General features: G+C 54.6%; 1 protein-coding gene across 3 annotated transcripts; it reads left to right on the top strand.

The window, feature by feature from the left end:
- On the top strand, nt 1–23,148 carry Srebf1 (sterol regulatory element binding transcription factor 1). Of its 3 annotated transcripts, XM_090349405.1 has the most exons (21): nt 1–231; nt 1,585–1,604; nt 11,092–11,156; nt 15,490–15,936; nt 16,514–16,689; nt 16,770–16,907; nt 16,986–17,204; nt 18,074–18,188; nt 18,382–18,587; nt 18,743–18,929; nt 19,023–19,201; nt 19,407–19,668; nt 19,755–19,921; nt 20,110–20,278; nt 20,674–20,794; nt 21,020–21,129; nt 21,214–21,346; nt 21,532–21,697; nt 22,102–22,302; nt 22,410–22,521; nt 22,830–23,148. In XM_090349405.1, exons 1-21 carry the CDS (start codon nt 127–129, stop codon nt 23,057–23,059), a joined length of 3,528 nt encoding a protein of 1,175 aa, XP_090205531.1. In that variant the 5' UTR covers nt 1–126; the 3' UTR covers nt 23,060–23,148. The 3 variants fall into 3 exon arrangements, with proteins under 3 accessions (XP_090205531.1, XP_090205529.1, XP_090205530.1); XM_090349403.1 differs by lacking the exons at nt 1,585–1,604; nt 11,092–11,156 and having other exon boundaries at nt 1–217; XM_090349404.1 differs by lacking the exons at nt 1–231; nt 1,585–1,604 and having other exon boundaries at nt 11,052–11,156.
- Nucleotides 23,149–23,403: the final 255 nt, after the last annotated feature.

Raw genomic sequence — 23,403 nt, 5'->3', positions numbered from 1 at the left:
GAGGGCGCCAGGCCAGCTCGGAGGCCGGGCCGGACGCGAGCCCGCCAGGAGGCGGAGGCGGCGGTAGCAGCCGGCCGGGACCGCGGCGCTCCTGGGAAGGACCGGTGCGGCCAAGGGCCCGGCGCCATGGACGAGCTGCCCTTTTGCGAGGCGGCCCTGGAGCAGGCGCTGGCCGAGCCCAGCGAGCTGGACGCGGCGTTGCTGACCGACATCGAAGGTGTGTCGGGGCCGGTTGGGCTGCGGGTGAGCGGGGGTGAGCGGACGGCATCCGCGCCCGCCTTTGTCTCGTGACCTGTGCGGGGCTCCGTGGAGCGCCGGGCTCCCTGGAGCCTCTGGGCTGGGCGATGTGGACCTCTCGGCACCCACGCGGGCTCTGGCGCCCTCGGCTCACGGTCTGTACCTCGCGGGGGTCTTTGGGCGCTTCCGGGCCGGGGCACGTGCGTCTCTCGGCGTCGCAGGCTCGGTCCCGCGCAGCCGGTGTGTCCCAGCCCTGTGGTGGCTGCGGCTGCGGCTGGAGACCGGGGCGTCGTCTCGGACCCGCCCCTCCGTGACGTCAGCGGGGTTACTGTCGGTCATTCCCTCGGGCCGGAAAGTTCAGCGCAGCCCGGCAGCTCTTGCGCGCGTGCGCACCGCGCTGTTGCTGTCCCTCTCTCCCTGCGACGGATATCGTTCATGAACACCTTTATTGAGCATCTACTGAATATCAGGCTCCATCATAACTCACCGTGGATCCACAGACAGACCTGGCCCTCTTCTAGGCTCGGGAATACAAAAATCTCCAAGGAAACCCGTGAATGGATGTCACTTGCACCTTAAGCCTGGGGCAGGGAAATGGCTACTTTGGTAGAGACGTCGGGGGCGGTGGGGTGGGGGAGTTGCTCTGGGTGGACTGGAGCTAACATCCGAGAAGGAGCTCAGGAACCATTGGGGAAAACTAATTTCAAGGAGTTAATGGAAGGCAAAGGAGATGAGGCTGGGAAGGCTAGCGTTGCCCAGCCTGTGGGCAAGAGGAACTGGAACAGAGCTTTTATTGATTGATTGCATGGAAGCTCAGACATTCGAGGCGAGTGATATATCCCTGAGCCACAACTTACTCTGGTTGTTATACCCAGAAGGGATTTGCTATAAAGTAATTTGCTTCTGTTTTCTAGTTGGGGTAGAGTCCCTCCACAAAATTACCTTCACCATTGTTGCTCCATTTTAGCAATACTGGCTCAGTTGCACTGGTTGATGGGGAAACTAGGCTGAGAGCTCAGCACCAAGCTGCTGGGACTCTCATAACCTGGAACCTGTGGCCGTTCTGGTGTTAGCAGAGACATATCCCAGTCACCCATATTCTACCCCCACTGACTCCACAGCCCGGGTCAGTGGTGCAGGATGAGAAGAGGATGGCAGGCCAGCCAGGAAGAGGTGGACTTGCATTCTGAACTTGAACTTGGCACTCCTCCTTTTGTTTGCCATCTTACACAATTCAACTCAGCCCCTGAAGTGAAAGATCTGGGGACCTTTCTTGTTAACTGGAGGATGGAATCTTTGTTGTAGGAGGCACACAGGAGCCAGATGAAATTAACTCCAGTAAGTCAGGGAGGGGGCAGACCACCAGGGTCCTCAAATAGCTAGCCTGTTTGCAGGGTGTATAGGGGATCAGGTTTACTCATCCAACAGGAGGATTTCTCAAACTTTGTGTGTGTGTGTGTGTGTGTGTGTGCATGCCAGTCCTGTGCTTGAGCTCAGGGCCTGAGCACTGTCCTTGGGCTTTCTCAAGGCTAGTACTCTACCACTTGAGCCTCAGCACCACTTCTGGCTTTTTTCTATGTATGTGGTACTGAAGAATTGAACCTGGGTCTTTGTGCATGCTAGGCAAGCACTCTACTACTAGGCCAAACTCCTAGCCCCTCATACTTTTTAAAATTCAAACTTTTTGGTCTTTTCCCCAATTATACATTGTTTGTTCATTGTAGTGTAGAAAAATTTGAAAATGCATTTGATTAAAAAAAAGAAAATCTGGGCCAGGAGTTTGGCCTAGTGGTAGAGTGCTTCCCTAGCATGCACAAAGACCCTGGTTTGATTCCTCGGTATCACACACATAGAAAAAGCCAGAAATGGTGCTGTGGCTCAAGTGGCAGAGTGCTAGCCTTGAGAAAGCCCAAGGACTGCTCAGGCCCTGAGTTCAAGCCCTAGGACTGGTTAAAAAAAAAGAGGAAAATCTCTATTAAACCCATCACCCAGAGATAAATTCATAATAATACGAGAGATTATTTTCTCTGCATGTCTAGGAGTGTGCGTATGTGTGTGTGTGTGTGTGTGTGTGTGTGTGTGTGTGAGAGAGAGAGAGATGGCCATTTCCTCATGCTATTTTTTTTTTTTTTTGAAGGGAGAGCACTGGCCCTGCACTCCTGGCTCAGCAATCCGTATCCCAGTCCCATAGGTGCCACCATGTGTGATATAATTTAACACATAATACAATTTAATAATACTTTCATACCAAAGAGTATAAAAGTGGGGGACTGGTGATATATCTCAGTGGTAAAAGATTTGTGTCGCATGTGTTTGATCTCAGGTTTTATCCTCAGAACTGAACAAAAAAAAAGTTGAATAGTATTTGATTTACCATCGTAAGGGTACCATTCAGTGCTTTCTGGTAAATCTACCAGGTTGTGTGTTCATCGGCAGTGGTAGAGCACTTTACTCCACCAAGAGCCCTCATTCCTATTCACAGCTCCTCTCCACTCCTTTTCTACTCCTGTACCCAGGGCCTTACACTTGCCAGGCAAATACTTTACCACGGAGTTGCATCATCCCTTTTTCATTAACATTTTATTTTGAAATGGGCTGGCTAAATTGCTGAAACTGGCCTTGAACTCCATGTGTTCAAGAATAGCTTCAGACTCAGGATTCTCTTGTTTCATCCTCATGAGTTCTTGGATTACAGGCCCGTACCACCACATCCCTTATGTCATTTGTGAATTGAATAGGATCCATTGCAATCTGTGTGTCCATGTCTATAGTCAGACAACAATCCAGTTCCCTCATTTGTGCTCTTGATCCCCTGTCGATGGAGAGCAGGTAGTGTCAATTCTTAAACCAGACAATAGTGGATACCCCAAGGCACCTCTGTGCCCAGGTCCTCATTGCTTTTCATAGGAGGAGGCTGTGGTTGGAGAGCTGCTGGGTGGGTTTAGATTCAAGGTTCTCTGAAAGCCCTGTGAGGCATCGAGGCAGGGCTCCAGTACCAGGGAGGAGAGGAGTTTTAGCAGCAGAGCACTGTGTTGAGCTGTGTTAGAAGTTCTGTCTGATGAGTGTGGTAGAGGATTCTCACATAGAGAACCCCAACAGAACACTTAATCATGTGCCAGGCACTGTGTTGATGATCCCAGTGAATTTTCCCAACAACTCCACTTCCGTAACTTTCTGATCTCCATAGGTCTTGAGGAACAGAGAGGGTAAGTGATTTGCCTGTGGTACACAGCTATAACATGGCTGTGAGCTCTACAGCTTATGTTCTTTGCTCATGAGCTCCTAATCCATGGGCTCCTGACACTGGGGGTGGTGGCTTGAGGGAGGCAGTTGCCTGTGGGACTATGTTGGAGGTCTGTGGAAAGGTCAGAAAAGGGTCAGTTGTATAGCTGCCTGCCCCTCCCATCCCTGTCATGAGACTGGAAACTGGTACTGGGAGCCAGCCAGGGCCTTGAGCCCCACCAGCTGCCTGCCTTGGCCAAACCCTCTGTCACATGAATGGACTTGGGGGTGGGGCTGCCACCTCCTATCCTGTTCCTGTGGTGACCCTCTGCTGGGCAAGTGCTTCTTGGGCTTAAGTCCTGGTGATGAGCTTGACCTCTGCCTCCTTCCTTCTTTGTCTGGAGGGCTGTGGAGAAGGAATTTGGGGACAGCTCTGTACATGTGCTAGGAATTACTGTTAAGCTTCCCACTGAGGATTAATCTAGCAGATCTTGTACAAGTTGGTAAGTGCAGAAGAGGCCCTGGGACAGAATTCTTACTGTGGGGAAGGAAGGGGACTTAGGTGTCTCCCGTGGGTTGGCCTAGCCACAGGGTCATGGCTCCGGCTCTGAGGAGCTGGAAATGTCCAGGTTACTTTGTCTGCTCTGCCTGTCAGCCATAGATGTCTGTTGAGCTCTGGTTCAGCGTGACTTCCTAGAAGCCCTCCTGGGTTTTGCCTCACCTTCTCCATGGCCAGCCACACTGAACCCACTTTGCCCCATCCTGATGGCCTACATGCCCCATTCCTACATGGCCAGCCCTACCTTGGTTCTGCCTGTAGCCTGCCTGTGTGTGGCTTGTGTTCTGGGACCTGCTCTGCCACCTTTCAGTTATCTCCCCAGTCCCACAAGCACAGGCCCTCCTTAGAAAACAGGTCTAGACTGGAGACTGTTCAGCTCCCAGCCTGTAACTCTCAGGTCCCCAATGATCTGTGGCTTCTCCAGTGCCCCACCTCCCAAATAAAGTAACCTTGTCTCAGTATGGTATTCAATGTCTGCAAGGTTCACCAAGCCAGTCCCTCCTGTGACATCGCCATCCATCCAGAACCACCTCTCAGGAGCAGCCTGTCCTAATTGGGTGCTCTTTTGGCTTGAACTTCATATCTAGAGCCCCTTAGGAGTTGAGCCTAGAGAGAGTCAGGTCTTTCTCCTTCCTTGTGTAGTATCCAGTCCACCTGACTTCAGGCAGCAGAAAGACTTTCTGGTTTTTTTTCTTTTCTTTTCTCACAAAGTATGGATACTCCCAGGAAAAGTGCCTTGAACTGCAGGGAGAGGGGAGGGTGGGAGAAGAGAGTGTGGGTGGGGGAAGCCTCTGCTGAAAATCATGCAGGTGACAGGGGTGAGGATCAGACCAGAAGGTTCTGGGAGTGGATCCAGGGAGGCCCATGGCTGGGAGCTTGTTACCGCCCCACAGTCACTTAGCTGGACAGTACCCTGTGTGACCCCAGCAAGTTCCAAACTGCACTGCCAGCCTGAGGTCTGCGATCAGGACTTTGCCTGCTGATAAGTGTATCTCAGGTTGAATCACTGCACTGGCTTCTTCTGCCATTGGTCCCCAGGGACTTTTGCATGTGAGGAGAGTGCTCCCCCACGATGCTGCACCCCCAACCCCCCACCCCAGCCTGAATGTGCCCTTTGACCCTGGGCTTCACATCCTGTGAGACCTACCACCCGCCATCCCATGAAGTAGCCACAGGGAACTCCTAAACAGATTCAGGGGCTCCTGGCCAGACCAGGTAGAAGGGAGGCTTAGATGAGGAGCCTGTTGGAGTTAGGCGCTTGTGAAAGTTGAGGTGGAGCCTGGACAGACCTACCCTGACTGAATGTCAACCTTGCCCCCTGCAATCTCTCAGCAAGTCTGGTACCTCTAGGCTACTCAGGGTTCCAGAGCTTGTGTTCCCTGCAGCTGGAGGGCTGTCCCCCCCCCCCCACACCCTCAGCAGCCTTTTTATCCAGCCCTGCTGTGTGGCCTTGGACAAGTGGCTTAACCTCTTGACCTCTAGGTTCTTACCAAATGACTGGAACCAGTGTACTTGGAACCAGTTCCTTGGAGCTGTGGGGAATGGCAGAGCTAATCGAGGTCATCAGCTAAGCAGTGAGTGGCACCTGGTAGGCCTCCCGCCAGCCCCATTACATCACCATTCAGAGCACTCAGCCAGTACCTGCATCAAATGTGTTTAGTTTGTTATTATCCAAAGAGCCTGTACAGGAAGTTCCAGAATGTTCCAGGCTATTGTTCCAAGTTCTGAACATCTACTGTGTGGTGGTTCTGGCTTTCTGCATGATAGATGAGGCATGGGAAGAGTCCCCTATCCCACTCCAGGAACAAGCACCTTGTCCAGTAAGATGACAGGGATCTCAGACACAGTGGCACACACCTGTGACCCACCTCTGGCGAGGCAGAGCCAGGAGGATGGAGAGTTCCAGGCAAGACTGGCTTCATAACAAGGCTCTGTCTCAGAAAACCAAAACTGCCAGGCATTATTAGTGGCTTATACCTACAATCGTTGCTATTCAGGAGGCAGAGGTCTGAAAGATTATGGTTTTAAGGCCAGCCTGGGTAAAAAAGAAATCTGCTAGACTCCACTGCCATTAACTAGCAAGCAAAGCTAGATTAGAGGCATTGCCCAAGTCTACTACTTCACATGTCAGCCATGATGAGTAAAAAGCTGAGCAAGAACCTGAGGCCCTGAGTTCAAAGCTTAGCACTACCAGGTGCTAGAGGATCATACCTGTAATCGTAGGTACTCAGTTGACTGATGTCTGAAGATGAGACTCTTATCTCCAATAAACTATCAAAAAGCCAGAAGTGGAGGTGTGGCTCAAGTGAAGGAGCACTAGCCTTCAGAGAAAAAAAAAAAAAAGCTCAGGGGCCGGGAGTTTGGCCTAGTGGTTAAAGTGCTTGCCTAGCATGCATGAAGACCCGGGTTCGATTCCTCGGTACCACATACATAGAAAAAAGCCAGAAGTGGTGCTGTGGCTCCAGTGGTAGAGCTCTAGCCTTGAGAAAGTCCAAGGACAGTGCTCAGGTCCTGAGCTCAAGCCCAGGACTGGAAAAAAAAAAAAAAAAAAAAAAAAGCTCAGGGATAGAGCTCTGGCCCTGTATTCAAGTGCCAGTACTGGCACACACATACAGAGAAACAAAGAAAGAAAGACAAAAAGGAAGGAAGGAAAGAAGGAAAATGAAACAAAAGCAAACTACCAGCAACAATAAAAGCCAATGCAGGCAATGTGGAGGAGATAGGCTGTAAAGGGTTTTGTTTTTTGCCAGTCCTGGGGCTAGAACTCAGAGCCTGAGCACTGTCCTTGTTCTTTCTCAAGGCTAGCGCTCTACCACTTGAGCCACAGCACCATTTCTGGCTTTTTCTGTGTATATGGTACTGATGAATCAAATCCGGGTCTTCATGCATGCGAGGCGAGCACTCTACCACTAGATCAAACTCCCGGCCCACATTAAGGGTTTATCTTCTCCAGACAGCCTGCTGGCACTAACACAGCACGCTGCCTTCACTCCAGAATTAAAACAATTCAAAAGGGAGAAAAAAAAATGTAATTTATAGGAAGAAAGACACATAACTGCTGTTTAGCCAAGTAACTGTTGAGCAGTGGCAGGAGACCTCGCCTGTCCCAAATTGCCACTGTACTGGTACAGGGTTTTTCTTCCCCATAAAAATTATCAATATGTGTCAGGGACCCCCCTCCCATTCCCGCCCCTCCCCCATCCCATCCAGCTGGTGGCCATGGTGCTGCTCCTATCTTGCTTTAGAGCCTGTGTGTCTCAGATTGTGTTCAGAGCCATTAAGCAAGGGTGCTGGAGCACTAGGAAGAGCCAGAAAAGGAGCGTGTGGAACTACCCTTCAGGAATGGGGACGTAAGGCCAGCATCCTAGGATCTGCTGCAGGACTGGCCTAGACCATGGAAGATCTGAAAGTTTGAGGGGAAAGAATAGGAATTGGGGAAGTGGCCACAGGACAGTAGCGGGGAGGAGCGGGGTAGAAGGAGCAGCTTCCCATGGCATTAGGTAGCAGAAAGCAGGCCGGCAGAGAGGCTGTGCGGGAGCCCTGTTGGTGTGGACGACGGGACCCACAGCTCACGTGACTGCCATCCTCGCACCTATGAGGTAGTCCCCACTGTGTCCCTGACTGAGCCAGGCTCAGGTCTTGCTTTGAGGGCCCCCTCATCCCTGGGTGGTGCCCCTTGGTGGTACCCCTGCTGAGTCACTGAGCAGCCTGTTGTCTGTACTAGCACTCTGCACACACGGAGCTTTGACAGTGCGGAAGGCTGGCTGCTGCACAACCTGCAGAGCTGGGTTTGAGTCCCCAATGGTCCACTTGGCAGCTGTGGCTCTGGACCTTCGTTTCCTCAGCCGTAGAAAGGGTGCACCCAGGGGCCCCAGCCACTGGCCCATCCCCTACTTGGAAGAGCCAAACTCACTTGCTCCCTTGGGGCAGGCAGCCGCAAGCACACAAAGGGCAGCCTGTGCCTCTGTGGCATACATGACTAGCTGAGGTCGGGAGCACTGCTGGCTCCAGTTCTCAGTTCTCAGGAGGATCAAGGAGGGGCTGGGGGCTGGGTGTGAGCTGGGATCTGAAGGGGTAGATAAACACCTTTCCGTTCTGTTCCCCTATTCCGCAGCCTCACTCCAGGATTATTCCAAGGCCACTGCTCCATGGCCTCTTTAGGGAGTTGGCGCCACACACCACCTCTCAGTACTCTTTATCACATTTTGGTCTACATTGCTCTGGATCGTTTACAGCAGTGTCTATGGCTCAGACAAACCTGTGTTGAAGTCCTACCTTGGAAGCCTGGAGCCTGACCACCCCTTCTCTCCTGCTGTAGCCACTGGGGTTTCCTCCTGTCCTACCATTGCACCAGGCTTGCACCCACCTCAGGATCTTTGCACTTGCTTTTTCTTCTCTTTTGGCTCTATTTCACTCGGGTCTCTCCACAGATGTCACCTCCTCAAGACAGGCCCACACTGAACACCCCATTTACATAGGCCCCTCGCCTCTCTTTAGCCTGTCCTGCTTTCTAGGTGCTCATCATCGTGCCTTTCTCCTCTGACACCCAGAAGGTACTGGTAGGGAGTGTATTGCAGACTTCATGGAACATGTCATGTGACAGGCAATGAGCTCACTCTCCTAGGAGGCATGCAGACTGAGGATTTGTTCAGGGTTCAAGGCCTTGTATGAGTCGGACAGGTTGTAGGCTTCTGTGGTGGTCAGAGCTGGGCTCCTGCAACTCCACAGTGTGAAGACATGCGGAGTTGGTTGCCCTGTGTGCCTGTCTTCCCTCACCCCAGTCCACCCCCTATTCATTATTTTTACTTGTACTTGAGTACAACGCGTATCGGACAGTTCACTACCTGAGTTTCTAATTGTAGACCCTCCCAGTTGCTTGTTGAGTGGTGGGTGCTATAGAAACTTGCTCTCCCAGATCCAGTCTGGAAGGGGGGTGACCCAAAGTAAGTGGGGGGCCCTGGCTGTATCCCTCTGCTAAGCTGTATGGCTTTGAAAGTCTTCATCCCGGCCACCAGCATCTGCAGGAATGGGACAGCAGTTCCAGCTCTCGAGGAGAGTGCCGGGAGGGTGCATTCAAGGATGGAGCAGCACCTCCATGAGCCATTAGGTGTCCAGAAGCACCATGCCCTCCCCTCATCCTGCAGCTTAGGCTGGCCTATGTTTGAAAGCTTACCTTCCATGCTTGGCTTCCCTCAGAAGCCTCCTAAGTCCCACTACCCAGGAACAGAGGTGCCAGTGAGTAACTGTCCTTTCCCTCCCATCTCCTCAGTCCAGATGAGATAGGAGCCATACATAGAGATGGGAGAAATAAAATGGCAAAAAAGGGGGGGGAGGGGCAGGAAAGGCAGGAGGCAGGGCCTTACCCTGTCCCTGGTGGCCCTGGTCCTACAAGTCTCAGAGGAACATCTGTCTGTTGATCGCCACACTCAGGCTCTGACACAATAACCAAGTATCAAAAGGCCAAGTTGGGAAGGTCAGCTTTTGACAGATCTGTGCCTGGACTCCAGCCCTCTGTGTCTTTTGAGTCCAGACTTCCCTGTCTTAAGTTGGTTGAGTAAGGTCGGAACTTTTCCCTGAGCACTGCTTTGGTGGAGTGTGTGAGCATCCAATTCGAAATGAATGGAAAGGGAGGCAGAGGGTAAAGACTTGTGTTGTCATTGGAATCTCCTGTGAGTCTGTGAAGGCAGAACCTGGAAAGGAGTGGCAGGGTGCCTACTAGGGAGATCCCACTGAATTTTCCAACCTAGTCTCTGGAAAAAGGAGAGAGATCAAAGACCCCAGCACTCTGCTGCTGAGACCACCAGGCTGACATGCCTGACTGGGTCCCTCCCAGACAACAGCAGGGCGGGGGCCCAAGCTGCCAGTCCTTCCTGAACTTGCTGGGCTACTTAGCTGCTTGGTCTGAGCTGCTACAGGAACTCCCATTAAATGTGTGTACATGAACTTCAACTACCTTGGTTAGCCTCAGAGATAGGCTGTCATCCTTGCCTGTCAGTCTTGCCTTTCCCACTTTTGTCCCAGGGACTGCTAGGGGACCATGAGGCTTGGAGGTGGGGCAGACACATTATCAGGCATCATCAGAGACACTGAATGTATAATTTGGGGTAGGGCTTTCTTCATCACTCTAGGCCAGTTTAAGAAGTGATCTAGATCCTGGGTTATCATCACCTCCCTTTTTTTTCCAGTCCTGGGGCTTGAACTCAGGGCCTGGGCACTGTCCTTGGGCTTTCCTCAAGGTTAGAGCTCTACCACTTGAGCCACAGCACCACTCCTGGCTTTTTCTATCTTTGTGGTACCAAGGAATCAAACCTGGGTCTTCGTGCATGCTAGGCAAGCACTCTACCACTAGGCCAAACTCGTGGCCCCCTCAGCCCCTCTTTAGGGTATGGGTTGCTCCTGTCTTGGGGCTACTCCAGGAACAGGTTTTTATATCTCATCCTACTGCCAAATAGCAGACTTTGGGACTTAATCAAAAGCCTGTATTAAGCGCTGCACGTAGATTATCTCTGTTGCTTCTACCATGTAATGCCAAGAGATAAAATTGTTTCCTGCGAGTAAACTGAGGCCTGGATTGCCCCAGGCTTGCTCAGTTTGTTGGCTAGGCTAGCGATTTGGAGTTTAAGGCTCCGAGGGTTGGAGCATCGCAGCCCGGTCCTCCCTGCCTAAACTCGGGACTTCCCGAACTTCGGAAGCGATAACGGAGAAGTCTGGGCTGGTGATGAGGCATTGACCGCCAGTAACCCCGGGGAACGCTGGCGCTGAGCGGGTTAAAGGCGGACGTCCGCGAGTAACCTCGGCCTCATTCTATGCCGGGAGGTGAAACCGGAGCCCCACCGCCGTCGGGGGTGGGGCGGGACCCTAGTGAGGCAGCGGCGCGGCCGCTGATTGGTCACTCGCTCTCACCCCATGCCCGGCCCGCGGCCCGGGAAGGAAGGAGGTGGTGGGCGGGGCCTGGTTGGGGGCGTGGTCTGAAAAGGGGCGGAGCGGACGCAGCGAGGAGCTCCGTGGGCTTTAAAACTCCGCGGAGCCTTGACAGGTGGAAGTTGTCCCGGGGCCACGGTGAGGGCCAGCAGCCTCGACGCCCCGGGTGGGGGGGCGGAGGGCACAGACCACGGAGCCATGGATTGCACATTCGAAGGTAATTTTTGAAGGGGGTTCACCTCCCCCCTCCTTTATTATACTGATTCCATCTCTGCTGTGGATCCTCAAGTCTTGGGTTTTCACATAGCACGGTGAGGCAACCCCTTTCTGACGGAGTGTCAGCTAGGGTCCGCTCGCTGGGGAAGTGGATGAACCACCCCTAACCTCATTAATTCCCCCTGCAACCCAAAGGAAGGCGTTGCTGAGAGATAGCAGCAACCTGGATTTAAGGGGGGCGGGGGCGGGTCTTGTGCTTCTCTCTGAGCATAGTCCAGAGGAACCAAGGGTGGAGGGCCAGATGTCCTGTCTACTTTTTGTGAGCATCTTGGGCTCCTCAAGCAGAGGATGGGAGCCCTGGCCTGTCCAGGTTGGCAATTTTTCTTTCTTGGCTCAGTTTCCCCCATCAAGGGCGCTCAAGAAGGAAAGGACTGAGAGTCTGGAGATGTTATAAAGAAAAGTGCTGTGTGATCGTATGACGTGCATTGACTGGAAGGATCCACAAAGTGTTTCTTTTTCATTATTGGGGAGGTCAGGCCTGCCACCTGGTCTTGCTGGCCCATCGACTTAGGGAAGCCCCTCCTTCAGTTACTTTAGGGCCTGGACCCCTGTCCATTGGTAATGTTGAGACTCCATTCCACTGAGCCTCTGGCCAAAAAAAAAAGGGGGGGTTAAATTGGGTAAACTGAGGCCCAGTGAGAGGAACATCAACCCTGACTCCTAGGTCCAGGTGTTTGGGGGCTCTGGGGTCTGCTCAGAATTGCCTTCATGGATCTTGTAGAGCTCTTTGACCTAGTAGGTGGCCTCCCTGAGTGGGTTAGAGGGCCCTGGGCTGAGCCAGTCAAGATACTAGTCGCCAGCTGGGGGAGAGGGCCTGTGACCAGGCTAGGGCCGATGCTGAGACAGGAGGGAGTGTATCTGTGAAAGACCGAAGGAGTCAGGACAGATAGCACTTGATTTGTGTGTCTCTGTGCCTAAGCATTGTCCCTTAACTTTTTGTTGTTGTTGTTGAAGGCTAGGACTCTACTACTTGAGCTACACTTCTGGCTTTTTGTGATTAATTGGAGATAAGAGTCTCCTGAACTTTTCTGCCCAGGTTGGCTTTTAACCACAGTCTTCAGATCCCAGGCTCCTAAGTAGCTAAGATACAGGTGTGAACCACTGGTACCCAGGTAGCACTTGCTTTTATAGAGGGGAAACCAGGGCGTGAATGGCTGAACCTGGGTGCTGAGGCCACTTGGCTGCTGAGAAGGCCTGGGTTTGTTCCCAGAGCTCACAGTGTCACACTAGTTGGCTACGTGGCCAGCAGCTGGCCCAGCCTCAAGCCTCTGGCTATTCTGCAGAGGAATGGGTTGGTGGCGGCAGACTGGTTCTTGGCTTCTTAGTGGGGCAAGGAAAAGGAGCAGAGGCAACAGATTTGGGCTTCTTGTACACTTGGGTTTGAATCCCACTTCATGCTCTTGGTCTTTGCATGGCTGTCTTTGAACTTGGTTACCCTTTCAGCCTCCAAGATATATGAACAAATGAACCCTCTATGTAGCGGTAGTGCGTAGTGCTTGGGTTATTGGGGTCATGTAGGTCTGGACATGGTTCTGTCCCTGATTTTGGTGTTTCATTTATCTGTAGACTGGAGCATATATTCTATGTAGTACCTTTTAAAGTAATAATAATAATTATTATTATTTGGCAGTATTGGTGCTTGAATTCAGCACCTCGTACTTGCTAGGCAGACATTCTACCAATGATCTGTGCTTCCGGTCCATTTTTGCTTTGGTTTTTATACCAGTGCTCTGTGTGTGTATGCATATTTGTGCATTTGTGCACATGTCAGTACTGAGGCTTGAGCTTGGCCCATGTACTAACTCTCAGCTTTTTTGCTCAATACTTGTGTTCTGCCACATTAGCCACAGCTTCACTTTTGGCTTTTTGCTAGTTAATTGAAAATTAAAGTCTCAATGGATTTTCCTTCTTGGGCTGGCTTTGAACTGAGATCCTTATTTCTTAGCCTCCTAAGGAAAGTAAAATTAGAGGAGTGAGCCACAGTGCCCAGCTTTGCTCTGGTTATTTTGAGATAGGGTCTAGCTTTTCTGCTCCAATGTGTACCTGAGCCTTGATCCTCTTATTTTAGGCTTCCCCAGCTAACTGGGAAAACAGACATGCACTGAGTCTGATGCTCCTTTGAGAAGGGATCTCATGAACTTTCTTTCCCTGGCTGGCCTGGAACTGCAATCTTTCCAATCTCAACCTCCTAAGTAGCTAGGATTACAGCCATGGGCCACTGGCGCCAAGCTGTACAGTACCTTTTTAGAGCGGTGTGTTAGAAAGACTTGGGACCCAGCCTGGCTGGCTCCTTCTATGTGAGTGACCCCAAAGTGGGCCTGGATCTTGGCCCAGACCTCCCCCCCCCTGGCATGGGGCACCCTTTGAGTCCTCCTATCATAGATGAGGATCCTGCTCTGATCTGGCCTCCCCTTAAAGGTTCACTCTGTCCACTGTTCCTCTCTTAGGATCCAGAGTGGTGCCAAAAGTAGGGCCTAGGCTTCACAAGTGGGCCTGAGCACGAAACCCCACCACCTCTTCAGACTCACCCCACCACCCCAATGGCTATTTATTCACTGTGTGTGTGTGTGCTCTGGGGCTTAATCTCAGATCAGATCCTAGGTATTATTTGTGTGTGTGTGTGTGTGTGTTCTCAAGGCTAGCATACTGCCACTTGAGCTACACCTCCACTTCTGGCTACTTGGTGATTAATTGAAGATAAGAGTCTCTTGGACTTCTCCTGCCTGGGCTGGCTTCAAACCACAATCCTCAGATTTTATCCTGAGTAGCTAGGATTACAGTATGAGCCACTGGTGCCTGGCTTCTGGCATCTTTCTTTTCATCTTTCTTTCCCTCCCCCCTTTCCTTCTCTTTCTCCCTTCTTTCCTTCTTTCCTTCCTTCCTTCCTTCCTTCCTTCCTTGCATCCTCCCTTCCTCCCTCCTTTCCTTTCTTCCTATTTTATTTTATTTTATTTTTTTATTGTAATTAGTAAAAGGGTTACATGATATTTACCAGATAGAAGGTGTATTAATTCACATACATTGATACCCTTTCACATGTCTTGGTACCCATTACCCTCCCCCCACACCCCATCTTTCTTCCTATTTTTAAGTAGTTGTACAAAAGCAATTTAAAGTCACCTTGTCAGTTTATGAGTACCATGTGTCCTGATCTCTGCCACCCTTCTCTCAATTCTCTCTTAACTCCACTCATCTTGTAACTTTTCCTAGTTTCATTTTCACATATGTACATTGAGAATTATGACTACGTTTTCACCTGTCCTTCCTCTCCCCCTACATCTGCCCCCCTTAAATCCATCCAGTGTTTTTCTGCACCTCTCTTATCCCTGTAAATTGACTGTTGAGCCCTGTCCACCTCCCAAGGCCTGGACCTGCTAGGTGTGAGGCCCTGTTTGTCTTTCACAAATCAAGCAACTGAAGCCCAAGTGGAGCCAGGACAAGTCTGTCCCTGGGCTCTGAACCCTGCCTAGTTTGAGTAGGGGCTGTATCTGGGTGGTGGGGAAGCATCTGGAAGAGCTTAACACTTCCTGGATGAGGACTGGAGCTCATTGGAATCCCTGGTTCAGTGTTCATATGCTTGTGTGTAGAGTGAGAGCTGTGTATCCATGAAGACTAGAATGAAAATTAACCACAGTCCACTAGCTGAGGTTGCAGCTCAGTAGTAGAGAACCTGCCTAGCATGCTACAGACAGACCTTGGGTTCGAAGCCCAGCACTGGGAGGAAAAAAAGTGCTACATAAAGATATAGGACAGGAGTTGGAGATGAAGCTTAGTAATTGGGGAGGGGGGAAATCTACACTCCATCAATTGGACTGAAAACATGGTTCGAGTGGTAGAGTGGGTGCCTACTAGCAAGTGTAAGGCTCTGAATTCCAGAGAACTATCAGAAAAATACCTACCAAGGTGGTAGAGATTCTAGACTGGTCTGCACTCTTGGATTCAGCATCTCAAATAGACTCAAGGTTATGTTGCCATGCCTGGTGTGGCTGGGATTTCTATCTGTGTTCTTCATGGTCAAAACGGTGCCCGGCCATGCATGAATGAGTGAGTGAGTGAGTGAATGGACACATGAAAATAAGCCTTCTGTGTGTTGCGGCTGAGGATTTTCACATCCAGCAGGCATGGGCCTGCATCCAGGAGCTCTCTGTCCCTGTGGCTTCGGCTTCCACACACACACAGCTCTGTGGAGTCAGAGAGCGGGCACACAGGCCCTGCTCTGGGGACGCCTCCACCTGCTCTGCTGTCACTCACACAGTCCCCTCTCCTTTCTGCAGACATGCTGCAACTCCTCAACAATCAAGACAACGACTTTCCAGGCCTATTTGATCCACCCTATGCAGGGGGCGGGGCTGGGGGCCCAGACTCCAGCAGCCCTGGCCCCAGCTCCCCAGGCACCCTGTCCCCGCCTCCTGCTGCTCTGACCTCCCCACTAGAAGCCCTGCTGGGGCCTCCTAAGTCGGCATCTCCACCCTTGTCCCCTCCCCAGTCTTCACCCACCCCATTGAAGGTGTACCCATCTGTACCCCCCTTCTCCCCTGGGCCTGGTATCAAAGAAGAGCCCATGCCATTAACCATTTTGCATCCTTCTCCCACCCCACAGCCCCTTCCGGGGACCCTCTTGCCCCAGAGTTTCCCAGCCCCATCCTCCACCCCCGCCCCCTCTCAGTTCAACTCTGCCCCTGTGTTGGGCTACTCCAGCCCTCCTGGCAGCTTCTCCACAGGTAAGGAGGGCATGTGACAGGAGTGGGGAATGGGGCCTGGGAGGGGATCGGGGGACCAGGCTGTCAGGAGCAGAGAATATCCACCATAGTCTTTTTTTTTTTTTTTTTGCCAGTCCTGGGCTTGAGCTCAGGGCCTGAGCACTGTCCTTGGACTTTCTCAAGGCTAGAGCTCTACCGCTTGAGCCTCAGCACCACTTCCAGCCTTTTTTTTTTTTTTTTTCCTATATATGTGGTATCGAGGAATCGAACCCAGGTCTTCATGCATGCGAGGCAAGCACTCTACCACTAGGCCAAATTCCCGGCCCCACCATAGTGTTAGTGGCAGCTTTAGGAGTTGGGTGTTCACTCCGGAGTTGGGGCTTGAGACAGCCCAGGGCTGTCAGCAGTGTTCCTGCCCTTAGTCCTGGGACCAGCATGTGGCACCATCCCCCCACCCAGCTGGAAGCTGGCATGTTTGTATCAGGACATCCACGGGGATAATGACTCATCCAGGCAGGTAGACCGAGCCCTGCAAGGCTGGGCAGGCTGGAAGCCGGTGAGGGCATCCCAGGCCCATGGCCCTGCTTTATCTCTGCAGGGACTCTTCCAGCCAGTGCCCAGCAGCCGCTCCCTGGCCTGCCACTGGCTTCCGTACCTGGAGGCCAGCCCGTCTCCCTGAATACTCAGGTCCAGGGTGCAGCTTCCCCGCAGCTACTGACAGCCACAGCGGCTCCTGTAACAACCACGGTGACCTCGCAGATCCAGCAGGTTCCGGTGCGGGGGCCTCGTCAGGTGCCTGGGAGGTGGCAGGCTTTGACTCGGACATAGCTCACCATTAAGCCATCTCCCTCCAGGTCCTGCTGCAGCCCCACTTCATCAAGGCGGACTCATTGCTGCTCACAACCATGAAGACGGATGTAGGGTCCACCGTGAAGACAGCAGGCATCAGTGCTCTGGCCCCTGGGGCCACCGTGCAGGCAGGACCCTTGCAGGTGGGTGACACGGATGGGCAGAGGGTATGGGGCTACACATGAGAACACCCATCTGATGACCTTTGCCTAACCCCACAGACCCTGGTGAGTGGTGGCACCATCCTGGCTACAGTGCCACTGGTCGTGGATGCTGACAAGCTGCCCATCAACCGGCTGGCAGCCGGCAAGACCCCAGGTTCAGCCCAGAGCCGTGGCGAGAAGCGCACAGCCCACAATGCCATCGAGAAGCGCTACCGCTCCTCCATTAATGACAAGATCGTGGAGCTCAAGGACCTGGTCGTGGGCACTGAGGCAAAGGTATGGAATGAGGCTTGCAGGGATGCACAGACTGTCTAAAGAAAGGCTCACAGGGAGTTAAGCTGTAGCTTACCTGGCTTACCTGCCCAGGCAACCCCAATTTATTTGTTAAACTTTTTTGCTCTGCAGCACAGGGGTTTGAATCACCAGTCTTCGCCCTTACTTAGCTGGAGCTCTTACTGCTAAGCCACACCTGAAGTGATGATTTTTGACGCAGGGTCTCTCTTCCTGCCCAGAGAGAGCCTGATGCTGTCTGTCCATGCCAGACCTCCATGGAGCTAGGATAACAGCTTATGCCACCATAGCTAGCTCTATCAACAAGGGGTTTCATGAGCTTTTCTGTCCAGGCTGGTCTCAAACTGTAGTCCTCTTGATTTTAGCCACCCAAATAGGGTTACAGGCAGGAGCCCCCGGTGCTTGACTTTAATGAGAGAGAAGGGGTTTCTCATTGATGAGGGAGGAGGTGCAGTCATAGGGTTCAGTGATGATGAGACACAAATGTCCCATCCTGGAAGACCTAATATCCTAGCAGGGAAGTTGGGCATCCAGCAGGATAAAGAGGTAGTCACATGGCCATATGGTGCTGGGGAGGAAAGTAGAGGCTGCAGGCCTGTCAGGTGATCAGGGAAGGACTTGGTGAGATGAGCTAGGTGAGGGTGTGAGATCTGAAAATGGTAGCCAGACACTCATTGGTAGGTTGATCCTCTTAGGGGACTTCAGTAGAGGAATATATTCCAAGTAGAAGAAACAGCAAGTCTAAAGGTCCTGAGACAGCTGCGCTGCAAAGCAGCTCTTTGTACTCTGCTAAGTGCTTACAACTGGGCCACCGGGCCTCACTGGCCAACTGCCCTCCCTCCCTCTCCCTGCAGCTGAATAAATCTGCTGTCTTGCGCAAGGCTATAGACTACATCCGCTTCTTACAACACAGCAACCAGAAACTAAAGCAGGAGAACCTGAGTCTTCGAACTGCTGCCCACAAAAGCAGTGAGTATTCCAGACTTCCTTCTCCCCCTTCCTCTGGCGTTTTCTCTGTTACCACCACCCCCTGGCTCAGGTTAGCCTCAACATACTCTGATCTAGCTTTTCTGGGCCTCAGAGACAAAGCCATCTCCAAGTCCAGGCCCTAAGCCTGGCATGGGGTGTCAGACCCTCACCCCATCTTCTACTTTGCCTACAGAGTCGCTGAAGGATCTGGTGTCCACTTGTGGCACTGGAGGAAGCACAGATGTGCCCATGGATGGCATGAAGCCCGAGGTGATGGACACGCTGACCCCTCCGCCCTCCGACGCTGGCTCGCCCTCTCAGAGCAGCCCTTTGTCCCGTGGCAGCGGTGGCAGTGGCAGTGACTCCGAGCCTGACAGTCCAGTCTTCGAGGACAGCCAGGTTGGGCTCCATGGTGTTACCCCTTCTCCTGTCCCACGCATGTCCCCCGAGTCCCACACCTGGATCGGGAAGGGACTTCCCTTTTCGAGAAGGGGAAACTGAGGCCTGAGCCCACAGGCCTTGTCCATCTCTCCATACCCTCTGCCCCTCACCAGATGAACCCGGAGCAGCTCTCGTCCCCCCATAGCCGGGCCATGCTGGATCGTTCCCGCCTGGCTCTGTGTGCGCTGGTCTTCCTCTGTCTGTCTTGTAACCCTTTGGCCTCCATGTTGGGAAGCCTCTCCGATGCCACCAGCGTCCACCATGGTCCTGGGCGTAGCATGCTGGAGGTGGAAGGCAGAGGTGAGTCCGGCCAGCCCAGGCATCTGGGGAGGGGCTTGGCTGTGAGCAAGGAGCTCTGGGAGCTGTGTCTTTAGCCCTTCTCTTGGTTCACAGATGGCACTGATTGGGTGCCGTGGCTGCTGCCCCCTCTGGTCTGGCTGGCCAATGGGCTACTGGTACTGGTATCCTTGGCACTTCTCTTCATCTATGGGGAACCAGTGACACGGCCTCACTCGGGCCCTGCTGTGCACTTCTGGAGACATCGAAAACAAGCTGACCTGGATCTGGCCCGGGTAAGGGCCTGAGCCTGGGGCAGTATCCAGTCCCGAGGTTGGGAATGTGCTAGGCATGTCCCTGCCCTCAGCTTTCTGCCCACACTCCAGATCTGTCCCCTGTTCTCCTTCTGTCCCCACCTTAGACCACTGTGATGCCTGGGGGCCCAGACAGAGGGCACCGGCCGCATTGCTGCTGTTCTTACTGGGAAATCCTGTTTCCTAGGGGGACTTTGCCCAGGCTGCCCAGCAGCTGTGGCTGGCCCTGCGGGCACTGGGTCGGCCACTGCCCACCTCCCACCTGGACCTGGCTTGCAGCCTGCTCTGGAACCTCATCCGCCACCTGCTGCAGCGCCTCTGGGTGGGCCGATGGCTTGCAGGCCGGGCCGGGGGCCTGCAGAGGGACTGCGCCCTGAGGGCGGATGTGCGAGCCAGTGCCCGAGACGCAGCCCTCGTCTACCACAAGCTGCACCAGCTGCATGCCATGGGTAGGACTGGACAAGAGCTGGACCTAAGGGCTCCCTCTCCGCCAAGTCCTGCCACCTCCCGGCCTCATACTCCATCTGCTTTCCAGGGAAGTACACGGGTGGGCACCTCACGGCCACCAGCCTAGCACTGAGTGCCATGAACCTGGCTGAGTGTGCAGGGGACGCTGTGTCCATGGCGACACTGGCAGAGATCTATGTGGCGGCTGCCTTGAGGGTCAAGACCAGCCTCCCGAGGGCCTTGCACTTCCTGACGGTGAGTGGGAGAAGGGGGCTGGGGCTTGCCTGTATTTCTCCGGGTAGCTCTGGAGGAGGCGCTGAACAGGACAGGGACAGCTGGTTACCAGGTGGGCTTCAGACCCAGCGGAGGGAGGGGGTGGCTCAGCCTGGGTTGGAACCCCTGTCTGGGGTCAGGTGTGACAGCCCAGCTCCCCTCGCCCACAGCGCTTCTTCCTGAGTAGTGCTCGCCAGGCCTGCCTAGCACAGAGTGGCTCCATGCCTCTGGCCATGCAGTGGCTCTGCCACCCTGTGGGCCACCGTTTCTTCGTGGACGGGGACTGGGCCGTGCGCAGTGCCCCTCGGGAGAGCCTGTACAGCTTGGCCGGGAACCCAGGTGCTCTCTCTGTCCCTTTTCCCTCATCCTATTCCTGTGCCTGTTTCCCAACCAGTGTCTCAGCTTCCACATTGTCCCTTGTGTCTCCCCCTCCGTCACCTTGGTCCATTCCCACTGGGTGGAGGGTGGGGCCTGAGGTTCCTCAGAGGTGCCATCTAGATTGGAGGCCACGAGTAGCCCTGTACTGTGGAGAGGGTGGGGGGCGGGTGTGGGCTCAGGCAGGTGGCCTCCTGGAGCCTGTGTAAGAGCACGCTGCTTGGTTTGGTGGCATTTTGGCCACCGCTTTCTACCTGGCAGTGGTAGGACTGCTCCTTGTCACAAGCTGGCATGATACGGAAGGTGAGTGACAGGCGAAAGGACAGTGCCACCACTCAACTGATGCTCCCTGCCTGCAGTGGACCCTCTGGCCCGGGTGACTCAGATGTTCCGTGAGCATCTCCTGGAGCGAGCGCTGAACTGTGTGGCCCAGCCCAGCCCTAGCGCCAACCCCAGCCCAGGCTCAGCGGACGGGGACAGGTGAGGACCCCTCTCCTGGCGAGACACCTCCCATGTAGAACCTAGGAAGAGCCACGTCCAAGGCCGGAGTCTAGACTACCATCCACTTGCTGTACCTCCTCTGGACCTCACTGGGTCTCCTCTGCCAGCCAGGCAGCAGTCCTGGGGTCAGATGGGGAGGGCTAGCGTCACCCGGGCCCCCTTCCCCTGCCATCTGTCCTCACAGCCAGTCCTCTCCTGCCCCAGGGAATTCTCAGATGCCCTCGGGTACCTGCAGCTGCTGAACAGCTGCTCCGATGCTGCCGGGGCCCCCGCGTGCAGCTTCTCCATCAGCTCCAGCATGGTTGCCACTACCGGTGAGTCTTGAGACTTCTCCCCCAGTCCCTACGAGGGCCCCAGGGCAGGGCCTGAGGGTCAGCGTACGACTCCCTCTAACGCAGGCACGGACCCTGTGGCTAAGTGGTGGGCCTCGCTGACTGCCGTGGTGATCCATTGGCTGCAGCGGGATGAAGAGGCGGCCGAGCGGCTGTACCCACTGGTGGAGCACCTGCCCCAAGCTCTGCAGGAGACCGAGTAGGTGCATGGTGGGATCCTCTGTCCCAGCCCCAGGCCACCCCTCCCGGGGTGTCTGCGCTCACTTGTGCTCTGGGCAGAAGAGGGTGCCATACTCTTCCCTGAGAATCCAGGACCAGAGCATAGGGCCCAGGGAGAGCCTGTGGCTTGGCCTGACTTGTGGTGTGTGTCCTGACCCCCAACAGGAGACCCCTGCCCAAGGCTGCCCTGCACTCCTTCAAGGCTGCCCGAGCCCTGCTGGGCCGTGGGAAAACAGAGCCTGGTCCAGCCAGCCTGGCCATGTGTGAGAAGGCCAGTGGGTACCTGTGGGACAGTCTGGCCACTGCACCATCTAGCAGCTCCATTGACAAGGTGAGGGGTGGGGTGGAGGCCTGGCTGGGCCAGGGTCACAGCTTTCTGCTCCTCAGTCACTTGGAATCAGGCCAAGGCACCTGGGCCTGGGAATCCAGCCGTGTGCTTTTTGCTAAGGCTTAAGTCCAGGGGAGAGTGATTACTCCATTTTAGTGCTCCAGGAGGAGGGGTGTGGTGAGCAGCATGCTTGGCACCACTTGGGGGCTGGCTGTTCTCAGGTGGGTGTGGGGGCCTGGAGAGGCGGGCGACCCCGCGGTGCATTGCTGTTGCATTGCATGTGTGTGAAGCGGGTGCAGTGCCTCGGCAGTGCAGCCCGGAGTCGGCCCCTGGCACCGAGGGCTCCCACCCCGCCCCTCCTGCAGCTGGACCCTCCCCAGTGACCCCTGCCCTGCCTGCCACCCCAGGCCATGCAGCTGTTCCTGTGTGACCTGCTTCTGGTGGTACGCACTAGCCTGTGGCGACAGCAGCAGCCACTGGCCTCACCACAGGCAGCCCCAGGCACCGGCAGCGGGCCCCAGGCCTCTGCCCTGGAGCTGCGAGGCTTCCAAAGGGATCTGAGCAGCCTGAGGCGTCTGGCACAGAACTTCCGGCCTGCCATGCGGAGGGTGAGTGCCAGTGGCCCCTCACCTCACAGTGGGGACTTGAGGTGGCAGGTGTAGGAAAGAGTGGGGACAGGGCCTGAACTTGGCTTCTCCTGGCCCCACCCACTCAGGTATTCCTCCATGAGGCCACAGCCCGGCTGATGGCAGGAGCCAGCCCCGCTCGGACACACCAGCTCCTGGACCGCAGTCTGAGGAGGCGGGCAGGCCCAGGTGGCAAAGGAGGTAGGAGGCGGATGTCCATAATTATAGAAGTATGGGGGACTGGCCAAGCCTGCTATCCTGGTCTGCCACTCCTTCCTGCCCACATGGGCAGAGCTCAGATGGGTGTGGCTGATCTAAGCGCTCGGTGACTTGGTTGCAAAATGAGAAATCAGTTTTGGGGCTTGACCCTGGGGGAGTCTGAGTGCTGGGAGGTCCATGTGCCAGGACGTCCCAAGCCTGGTCTTGGGCTTGGGGGACATGCCCACTACGGGGTGTGAGGCCAGGGCCGAGCTCGGGGCCCCTGATGCGACCCCCTTTCTGGTGCGCAGGCGCGGCAGGGGAGCTTGAGCCCCGGCCCACGTGGCGGGAGCACACCGAGGCCCTGCTCCTGGCTTCCTGCTACCTGCCTCCGGGCTTCCTGTCGGCGCCTGGGCAGCGCGTGGGCATGCTGGCCGAAGCTGCTCGCACGCTCGAGAAGCTGGGCGATCGGAGGCTGCTGCACGACTGCCAACAGATGCTCCTGCGCCTGGGCGGTGGAACCACGGTCACCAACAGCTAGATTCTGGGCAGCTGCCTTGGTCTTCAGCGTCCTGGTTTTCCTCCCGGGTTGCCTGCACTGGCCCTGGAGGGGAGGGGCGGGGCCCCTTGGGGGTAAATCCCCAGCCCGCTCTGTTCTCTCCCCAACCTGAAAGCAGCAGCCAGGATGGTGGCGACCTCTCGTGGCCGATCCTGGAAATGCAGGGGCTGAGCCGTCTGTGTGCTCGGCGCCCAGGCGCTTCGTGGGCCACCCCTCCCCCATCGGTCTAGAGGAAGGAGAGGCGCCTTTCCCAAGCTGGGGGGGAGGGGCCTGCCCTAGGGCATCTCTTCTCTCCCTTCTGGAGGACTTGTACATAGTGTAGATTT

Source organism: Megascapheus bottae, chromosome 17 (genome assembly GCF_031878675.1).
Source record: "Megascapheus bottae isolate mThoBot1 chromosome 17, mThoBot2.hap1, whole genome shotgun sequence".
NCBI classification, from domain to species: Eukaryota; Metazoa; Chordata; class Mammalia; order Rodentia; family Geomyidae; genus Megascapheus; species Megascapheus bottae.
The sequence above is the reverse complement of the archived record's forward strand: the minus strand, read 5'-3'. Positions and strand labels throughout refer to the sequence as shown.